Here is a 9,839-nt window from a genome sequence, read left to right as displayed (position 1 = left end):
GATGCTTTTGAACTGTGGTGCTGGAGAAGACTCTTGAGAGTCCTCACACCAAACACGAGGCTCTGCTGTGGACCCCTCACACCCCACACACGGCGCTCTGCTGTGGACACCCCCAAACCACACACACACACGAGGCTCCGCTGTGGACCCCTCACACCACACACACCAGGCTCCTCTCTGGACCCCTCACACCACACACGAGGCTCCGCTGTGGAGCCCTCACAACACACACGAAGCTCCTCTCTGGACCCCTCACACCACACACACGAGGCTCCGCTGTGGACCCCTCACACCACACACGAGGCTCCGCTGTGGAGCCCTCACAACACACACGAGGCTCCTCTCTGGACCCCTCACACCACACACACCAGTCTCCTCTCTGGACCCCTCACACCACACACGAGGCTCCTCTGTGGACCCCTCACACCACACACACGAGGCTCCGCTGTGGACCCCTCACACCACACATGAGGCTCTGCTATGGACCCCTCACACCACACACACCAGTCTCCTCTCTGAACCCCTCACACCACACATGAGGCTCCTCTGTGGACCCCTCACACCACACACGAGGCTCCGCTGTGGACCCTTCACAACACACATGAGGCTCCTCTCTGGACCCCTCACACCACACACGAGGCTCCGCTGTGGACCCTTCACAACACACATGAGGCTCCTCTCTGGACCCCTCACACCACACACGAGGCTCCGCTGTGGAGCCCCCCACACCACACACACACAAGGCTCCGCTGTGGACCCCTCACACCACACACGAGGCTCCGCTGTGGACCCCTCACACCACACATGAGGCTCTGCTATGGACCCCTCACACCACACACACCAGTCTCCTCTCTGAACCCCTCACACCACACATGAGGCTCCTCTGTGGACCCCTCACACCACACACGAGGCTCCGCTGTGGACCCCTCACAACACACACGAGGCTCCTCTCTGGACCCCTCACACCACACACGAGGCTCCGCTGTGGACCCTTCACAACACACATGAGGCTCCTCTCTGGACCCCTCACACCACACACGAGGCTCCGCTGTGGAGCCCCCCACACCACACACACACGAGGCTCCGCTGTGGACCCCTCACACCACACACGAGGCTCCGCTGTGGACCCCTCACACCACACATGAGGCTCTGCTATGGACCCCTCACACCACACACACCAGTCTCCTCTCTGAACCCCTCACACCACACATGAGGCTCCTCTGTGGACCCCTCACAACACACACGAGGCTCCGCTGTGGACCCCTCACAACACACACGAGGCTCCTCTCTGGACCCCTCACACCACACACGAGGCTCCGCTGTGGACCCTTCACACCACACACGAGGCTCCGCTGTGGACCCTTCACACCACACACGAGGCTTCTCTCTGGACCCCTCACACCACACACACGAGTCTCCTCTGTGGACCCCTCACACCACACAGGAGGCTCCGCTGTGGACCCCTCACACCACACACACGAGGCTCAGCTGTGGACACCCCACACCACACACGAGGCTCCTCTGTGGACTCCTCACACCACACACAAGGCTCCGCTGTGGACACCCCACACCACACACACAAGGCTCAGCTGTGGACACCCCACACCACACACACGAGGCTCCTCTCTGGACCCCTCACACCACACACAGGAGTATCCTCTGTAGACCCCTCACACCACACACGAGGCTCCGCCTTGGACTCGTCACAGCACACAGGAGGCTCCGCTGTGGACCCCTCACACCACACACACAGCTCCTGTGTGGACCCCCACAAAGACACACATGAATCACCTCTCTGGACCCCCCCACTACCACACACAAGGCTCCTCTGTAGACCCCTCCCACCACACATATGAGGCTCATCTGTAGACCCTAGAAGGTTCTTAAGAGGGCTCCTCACCTGTCTGAAAATTCCAAGTAGCTCACCTATCACCCCTTACTGTGCTGAAGGGGCAGGGTGTCTCTCCCCCAACCAAGGTATTTGTTTATTTTGGAGATCAGAATTTTGAGTTAAGTGCAAGTTTGGTAAGGAATCTGCCTGCAATGCAGGCAACCCAGGTTCAATCCCTGGGTCCAGAAGGTCCCCTAGACAAGAAAATGGCAACCTACTCCAGTATTCTTACCTGGGAAATCCCATGGACAGAGGAGCCTGGCAGGCTACAATCTACAGGGTCCCAATGGTCAGACATGACTTAGCTCTTAGTGACTAAACCTAGGCTGCATTAGTATCCTGGAATGTATGTCCTAAGGGACCAGAAGGTGCCACATGCCACCACCAGGGGGAGCCATTCAGTGGCCAGGATAATCCAGTGAGGCCTTTGAGGTGAAGGGCACAGCTAGCAGCTGTCCCATAGGGAGGTAGCATCTCTGGGATCTTTGGCCCTGAGTGCATACTTGGGCCTTGACCACCCCCTACCCCACCTCCTGGATCCAGAGGGCAGCCCTGCATGTAGCCTGTTTCCCCAGCGTATAGAGGTGTCGGCACCTTTCCAATGAAACTGGGTTAAACAACTTCAGTAAAGATGCTCTCACTACAATCCTAGGAAGGGATGAAGCTGGTTAAGTGGCTCCCCCTTCAACCCATAGCTCTATAGTGCTCCATCACGTCCCCATTAGCCAGTTGCAGCTCAGTCCTTGACTACAGGAATGGCCACCCACCAGACCCTGGTGCCAAGGGGCACACCCCCCCAACTGAGGTCTCCAACCCACTGTCCCCAGGAAGGACAGCAGGGTCAGAGTTCAAGATCCTCCCCTCTTCTTGCCCCTGCACCTCTGGAGAAAGCCTAAAGAAACCAAAACAGAAAAACCAGGCCTGAGACAGCTTTGTTAGAACAACTCAGCAAAATAAAATTCCGGTTTATTGTTGGACAACATTGTTTCACACATACATCAAACAGGCCAAAAAAATAAACAGCAACTTCATAGACAAAAAAAGGAAAAAAAGAAACCTTTTATCTTTGGCCTTTTTAACCATCTCATACAAACCAACTACTTATAGTACAGCTAAGTACATACACAAAAAAAGTTACTGGAATGCTCGGAATAAGATTGTTTTTTTTTGTTGTTGTTTTTGCTTTTTTTACAAGGTTTTTTTTCTCCTTTGAGATTATAATGAACATGGTCACACCACAAGTAAAGTCAGAGTAGGACAGAGAACGCTCCGAAGGCTGGTTTGGTCATCCGAGATCATTAAAAATGGCTGACCCCTAACAATATGTACAAAAATATAAAATGTAAATAAAAAATACAAACAAATTTTCCTTTTTAAAGTACTTTAAGAAAAAAAGCAGGGCCTTAGAAGTTTTGGTTCTTTTTTCCTCCCCTGTTGCAAATTCACGTTGTGGTTTTGGTTGGGTGGTGGAGAGCGCTGTCGTCTGTGGGTGGCGCTGCCCGCCAGGGGCGGGCGGGCGGGACTCTCTACTCGAAGGTGACCACGTTTATAGATTCTGAGACGGGAAGTGGAGGGTGAATAGGTCACGGCGGCCTTTTTTTTTTTTTTTAGTTTAACTTTTCCTTTTTTGCTGTCTAGTCATCCTCATCAGTCTTCTGCTTCTTGGTATCCACATCGTCATCCTGGGAAGGGAAGGATTGTCAAGGCCTCTTCCAATCCCCTGGGCCCGCCCACCCACTGGCTGAGCTCCTGCTGGCAGAACTAAAACCAGGCATGCGCTGTTCCAGAGGGCCCCTGTTCCCACTCCAGCTCAAGAGAAGGACCATATACTGCATCTTATAACCACTTAAGTTCCACCAGCCCCTCCAGTGTTAGTGTCTCAGATCCTAGCCCTCTCGCCCAACTCAAGCCAGACCAGACCCACCTCATCATCTTCAGCTGCCCGTTTGCCTGTAGCTGCCTCAGCCTCCTCATCTTCATCTCCGTCCTCTTCCTCACCTGGTGAGAACAAAGCCCAGGTAAACCACTCTGCCTTCCTCAACTAACCAGGCACAGTGGGTCCTGGGACTCTTCCGCTCAGTGGCAGCCAGCAACAGGGGGGGTGGTGGACACGATGACAGGAAAACTGCAGCTCCTTGGGCAATCTCCAGTAACCGAGTAACCAGGGTTGAGTGCCGCTGAGCCATCTCTGCTGCCTGTCAAACTGGGCAGTCGCTGCACCCACACTGCCCATCATAGGCAGCTTGTCATCAGAGGTAAGACAACCCAAGTGAAACCAGAGAAGCCCCACCAACCAACTGATCGGGGCATGGAGGGCACTCTCCAGTGGGCGTGAGCGTGGTGCTGGGGACACAGCCCCACAGTCACTGGCCAAAGTGAGAAAGATATCCGCTCTGTGGCTACAAGCCCAGTTGGAGGTGGTCCCTTGGACCCCCACCCCCACCCCCACCCCACCCCCGCCAGGGAGACCCCAGTCCCTCCCCATCTGCTAGGAAAGACCAGAAAGAACAAAGCTACTCACCGTCACCTTCCTCCTCCTCCTCCTCTTCCTCCCCACCTTCCTCCTCTTCTTCGTCTACCTCGTTGTCTGCCTCCTGCTCCCCATTTTCCTCATTCTCCTCGACAGAAAGCAGAGCAGCTTGTTGATGAGGACAGAACATCACTCTGCCCCCAACGTCCCTTCTTCCAGACCCTGCCCTGGTCTTCTACAGACCAGACCCCCGGAGAGATGTCCCCTGAAGTTCTAGCCAGAGATCCCAGTACAGAACTGGCCAAGGCCTCGGCCCCCCGCCCCACCCTTGATTAAGCCCAAAGTCTTAAGTAAGAAGTCCAGGCCAGGAGCTGCTGGGGGTCATGACCACAGCAGACACTCACAGCATTCCCATTTGCAGGTGCCTCTCTCCCATTCTCCGCCTCCTCCACAACTTCCTTCTTCTCCTTTAAGTCCTTCAAAAAGGAAAAGGGAACCAGTAAGTCTTCTGAGTAGCCTAGGGCTGGCAAAGGGGCCCAGACCTACAGGTAGGAGGGATTCAGTGCCAATCCTGATGTCCCAAATAACAAGCTCAAAGTTACAGGTGGGAGAGAGCAAAGAATACTGAGTGTCTGTGGCCGGGATCTCATCCTACTTCTCTACCCTTAAAAACACACACATTTTTTAAAATGGATCCAGAACAGCGGTTCCCACCGCACCTTTACTCATGCTTCTTAGGAAAGAAGCCATGTAGCACCACAGACCGAAACCTGTCTGGCCGGGCAGACGAGCCCGGGAACACTTCACTCACACTCTCTCATCACAGACTTGTTTCCAACTAGAGAGCTCCGCCTCTCACAAATCCTTCTTGGAAGACAGCAGGTATGTGCCATAAATAAATAAGGCAATGGGGGAGGGCCCTGACACTGCGGGAGGATTCCCGTGGGTGGACTAGCCTGGGAAGGGAATGGGAGGGAACTAACTGGCAAAACTGGGGAAGCCGCTTCTCCAGCCAGAGGGCCCGCAGCCGAGCTCAAGCTCGGAGCCCACGATCTGGCAAGCGCAAGGCTTTCTTTGAAGGTACCAGAATCCCACCGATCCCTCCGTAAGCCACAGCCATCCCAGAAGGAGGCAGACCACAGCCCTGGACATGGGCGCGGGCTCAGGCGACAACACTCCTGGGCCTGAGTGAGGCCTTGCTGCACTCAGGCGCGCAGTCCCTGAAATTTGGCAGTTGGGAGCGCCAAAATGTCCCTCCGTGGCTCTCTCGCCCGTCCGAGGGCCAGTTCGGTGTCCGTCAGGCCGCGCCTCGCCCGAGCCCCAAGGGGCAGCGCCGCCGCGGGCACCCCGCAGCCCCGTAATTTTTTCCACCCAGTGCGGCACACTCTGCCGCCAACACAAACAGGCTTCGAGCAGCCCGGGAACCGGAGGCTGCTCGGGCGCCTTCCGGTGAAGGGCCCCGGGGCACCTGCCGGCCCCATCCTCCTGGTCCTGCTCCCTGTCCGACACAGCGCGGACCCTGGCACCGCCCGCTCCCGCCCCCTGGCGGCCGGAGCCCCGGGGAGTTGTGGGGGCGGGGAGGTCGTGGCGCGCAGGCGCGAACCCCCGCCCGGCGGGCTTTGCGCGCGGGCCTCTGCACGCACCGCGCGCGCGGAGCACGTGGCCCCGGGGCCTCCGAGTGCGCCCCTGACCCTGGAGACCTGGCGCCCGCTGGCTGCACTGGCACCGCCGGGCGCGCGCCAGTTGGTCTCCAGTCTTTCCGGGCCTCTGGGCGCCCCCGCCGCCTCTCCTCGCAGACCTAGATGCGCGCGCCTACGTCTCTGTATTTGGCGGGCAAAGTCCCGCGGGAGGCCGCCCCGAAGTCCGCGGGGCTTTAGCAGTCCCGCAGCCGGAGGCCGTCGGAGACGCATTCAACAGGGGCATTTAGGGCTCCTAGCGGGAAATCACCTTGGGGGAAAAGCGAACGCCCGCGCTGGGAAGGGCTGACCCTCTCCTTCAAACTAGTTCCCTGGCTGGGCCCAGAGAGAACCGGAGGGAGCCCCGGCGGATATCCGTGTCCCAAGCCCCGCTCCTCTCGTGGAGTCGCCCCTGGGAAAGAACCAGGGGTGACGGCAGGGGCACAGGAGTTAAGGAGACGCCAAGGTGACTCGCGCCTGTCTCCGTAGGGGCACGAATAAGGACCAAAGGATTTAAAAAAAGCGGTTCCTCCTCAAAGTGCTGTGCTCCCGCCGAGGGCGGAGACACTCCCCAGGGCAGGGAGCGGGACCGACGCGGCGCGCAGGAGCGGAGCTGCGCCAAAGGCGCAGGATCTCAAAACCGAGGGCAGTGAAGCCGCATCACCGGGCCTCAACAGCCCCCGGCGCGCGGCTCGGCCCGCAAGAAGGTAGTCGTGGCCGCAGCTTTTGTTCGCCCGCGTAGTGCCCGAAGCAGCCGCACACTCGGTGCCCCCGGGCAGCCGCGGGGGGCGCCCATCATCGCCCCGGCGCGCCGATCCTTCACTTTCCGTTTCCTCCCCTCCAGCGCGTGGGCTCGCCTCCTCCTCAGCGATGCCTGGTACCGCTGGTGAATTACTGAGGCTGGGCGGCTGCTCCCGGCACACTCCTCTACACCCCGGGAAACCCACCTCCCCTCCCCGAGGGCAGCCAGGGCGGAGGAGACCTTCACACCTCCGCGGGAAGACAACCGACACCGCGGACCCGCCGCCCCGCTCCGCCTTATCGGAGCCTAGTCCAGATAGACCTCTTCGGATCCAGTACAAGGCGCGAAAAGTCGGCCGCCCGGCGCCTAACAAAGAGTAGTGCCGCGGATGGGCGCTCGCTACGGAGCCGCCACTTCCCGCAGCCGGCCCGCGCCCGCACACGCGGGCCCCCCCAACCCCGGCACTTCCGATTCCAAAAGCGCTCCAGTTTCAAAGTTATCTCAGCGCGCCCCGTGGGCCGACGACCCCCCAGCCAGGTCCCTATCCTCCGGCCGCCACTCCGAAGAGTCACAAACAAGTTTCGGGAGCCCGTGCGGCAGCCTCCCCTCGAGCCTGTCGGCCTCCGCACTCGCATCTCCGGGTCCCTGAGGGCCCTCAGGTCACTCCCGGATGGGCATCACGTTTGCCCACGGCGCTTCCCGCCCCCTCCCCCGCACGCGCACAAAGAGTGGGCTACCTAGTACCCTAGGCCGGGAGCGGGCGGGCTCCGCAGCGAATGGGAGTAACAGCGGGCTCGGGGCAGAGCCGGGTGCGGCGCGCCAAACACCGCTCCGGCAGTGGCGGCGCGCGGACCCCAAAAGGGCGGGCGGGCGGCGTCTAACCTCACCTTGGTGGTGATCTCGGAGCTGGTGTCCACGGCCGCGTCTGACATGATGGGGCACTCCGGTGATCCGATGCAACGGACTGAGAAGAAAAGCGGGAGTTCGAGGACTCTGGCGGTAAAGCTGCCGGAGTCCGCGGCGGCGGAGATGGCGCGCGGCGGAGGTGGCTGCGGCGATCAGGGAAGCCGGAGACGGGAACAATGCAAAGATGGCTTTTCAGAGCAGCCAGTGGGGAACTCACGCGGCGCCAGAACCTTTAATATAGATTAGTGGGCGGCGCTCGGCCTCTTTTGCCCGAACGCCATTGGCTGCGGGCAGGGAGCGGGCGCTCGCTCATTGGCTAGATTCCGAACAATGGGCAAGCATGCTTAAAGCGGCAGTGCCTTGGTGCGTCTGTGCTGCGCAGTCGCCGGCCGCCCTGTCATTCGGGGTCTGAGTTTGCCGGGTCTCGGCGGCATCGACGCTGCTGGGGGAGGGGCGCGCGCTCGCATTTAGGGCGCGCGCTCCCGCCGCTGTTTTGCTCGGTGCTGCTGACGCAGAAAGCCAAAGCGCGGCAAAGCTGCCCGCCCAGCCCCCATCTTCCCCCTACTCCGTCCTCACCCCTCCCCGCGCTTGCTCGGAAGGACGGGGGAAGGGAACAGAAGGAGGCGGCTGGCCCACACGACGGCTGCCAGCCAGGGGGAGGGACACGCCGGGTGCAGGGCTGTGCTCGCCCCGGGCGGTACCCTGCGTAGTGCCCGGGGATGCTCACCCCTCCACCCACGCGCCTTGGCACATTCCACCACGAATTTTCCCAGCGCAAGTCGGTGGAAAGCCCCACGACGAGCGATGAGGGCGTGAGGCCGAGGCCCGCGTACCTGGGCCACCCCCTACGTCCTCTATCCGCGTCCAGTTCTGGGTGCCCCGAGTCTTTGGGGAAGTGACCCCTTCGCCCACTACCCAGCCTAGGCACCCGCCGCCAAAGCCAGCCGACGAGTGGGCTTCGTGCCAAGCATTCACATTGAGGGTATTCGTGCATCGAGGGGACTCGAGGGCCGGCATGGGCTCCGTCGTCGAGCTGAACAGCCCACGGGCGTCGCAACACACAGCGGGTGCCCGCACTTCGGGGTTCTGGTTTGCGCCTGCCCCGAGCGGTCACTGCCGTCGCGACAGCTACTGGGATGCTTCCAGGACCCGGCCTTCGAGTCTGTCGCTCTCCCGCCCCACTTAAAGCTCTGTGAAGGGCACTTGAACATTTCCTTGCTAGGTTATTCGAGGGGAAGTAATGGTCCCTCAGATCGGGTGGGCTAGTCCTTGGGGGCTCCTTGAAGTTTTGGACGCCATTTAGGGAACACGCGGAGTCCGAAGAAGGGAACCATCCGGACGCCACACTCAAGATGGCGCTGGGCTCGGCGAGCGTGGCGTGACGTGGCGACCCAACCCACTCGGACGATCCAAAAACCGTAGGCCACTCTCTTCTTATCGCCATTGCACTTTGCTGTCGAACTGTGACACCGGTTTTGTGGCAGGAAAGATCGAACTGAGTGTAAAGACGTTCGAGAGAAAAACTACCTGTGCCACACACAAGATGGCGACAGATAGTGTTCATCCTCGTGTTGCCAAAAGGGGGCGCCCGACACGGAAGGCGGGACTCGGAAGAAACCAGCGCACACTGGCTGAGAGTGGCGGGCGAACACAAAGTTGACGCTTTGCGTCCTGCCATTGGCAGGTTCCTCTGTCTGTCTCTTGGGGGCCGCCGATTTGGGAATGGAGAAAACCCGGAGTCTGGGATCGCGGAGGAGGGACGATTGTCAAGTCCAGTAGGGCTTGAAGTCGGGGGGTGAGAAGAGAGACTGAGTGGGTCGCCCTTCTCTTTTATTTAAATCAAGGACCCGTGGTCCTGTTCCCACCGCGAGACCCCCGTTAACTAAGCTCAGCGCGCACTCGCCTGGCTGCCCCCGCCTCGGGCCACAGACTCCGCTGCCCAGCCGGGAGCAGGCGCGGAGTGCGGGGGCGCCACTCGGGTCGGGGTCCCCTCCCATTGCCCCTGCCGCTCGCTTGTCAGGCTCGCATCCCCGTTTACATCTGCCTTTCTGGCCGCTGGCCTGTGGGGGCTTTCCCGAGCGAGTTTGTCCTTTGGAGAAAAGAGAAGACCGGACTCCCTGTCTTCTGGCAGAAGGGAACGTGGGGCAGGTGCTG

At 60.0% G+C, this 9,839-nt stretch overlaps 1 protein-coding gene across 5 annotated transcripts; it reads right to left on the bottom strand.

Moving 5' to 3' along the window:
- Window positions 1-2,839: 2,839 nt before the first annotated feature.
- PTMA (prothymosin alpha) lies at window positions 2,840-7,955 on the bottom strand. 5 transcript variants are annotated; one of them, XM_055573730.1, is made up of 5 exons: window positions 7,667-7,952; window positions 4,766-4,837; window positions 4,413-4,509; window positions 3,938-4,116; window positions 2,840-3,573 (listed from the first exon to the last, which is right to left on the bottom strand). In XM_055573730.1, exons 1-4 carry the CDS (start codon window positions 7,709-7,711, stop codon window positions 3,968-3,970), a joined length of 363 nt encoding a protein of 120 aa, XP_055429705.1. In that variant the 5' UTR covers window positions 7,712-7,952; the 3' UTR covers window positions 2,840-3,573; window positions 3,938-3,967. The 5 variants fall into 5 exon arrangements, with proteins under 5 accessions (XP_055429705.1, XP_055429706.1, XP_055429707.1 ...); XM_055573731.1 differs by having other exon boundaries at window positions 4,413-4,506; window positions 7,667-7,950; XM_055573732.1 differs by lacking the exon at window positions 3,938-4,116 and adding an exon at window positions 3,816-3,889 and having other exon boundaries at window positions 7,667-7,946.
- Between the last annotated feature and the right edge of the window lie 1,884 nt (window positions 7,956-9,839).

This window comes from Bubalus kerabau, chromosome 3 (genome assembly GCF_029407905.1).
Source record: "Bubalus kerabau isolate K-KA32 ecotype Philippines breed swamp buffalo chromosome 3, PCC_UOA_SB_1v2, whole genome shotgun sequence".
Taxonomy (NCBI): domain Eukaryota; kingdom Metazoa; phylum Chordata; class Mammalia; order Artiodactyla; family Bovidae; genus Bubalus; species Bubalus kerabau.
This window is presented reverse-complemented; position numbering and strand designations above follow the sequence as displayed.

Excerpts from the sequence above, each read along its gene's own strand:
- PTMA (XM_055573730.1), bottom strand. The coding sequence starts at position 7,711 with ATGTCAGACGCGGCCGTGGACACCAGCTCCGAGATCACCACCAAG. Across the intron at positions 4,838-7,666 it reads GCTCCGAGATCACCACCAAG|GACTTAAAGGAGAAGAAGGA; the intron begins GTGAGGTTAGAC and ends TCCTTTTTGAAG. Across the intron at positions 4,510-4,765 it reads CACCTGCAAATGGGAATGCT|GAGAATGAGGAAAATGGGGA; the intron begins GTGAGTGTCTGC and ends CTTTCTGTCGAG.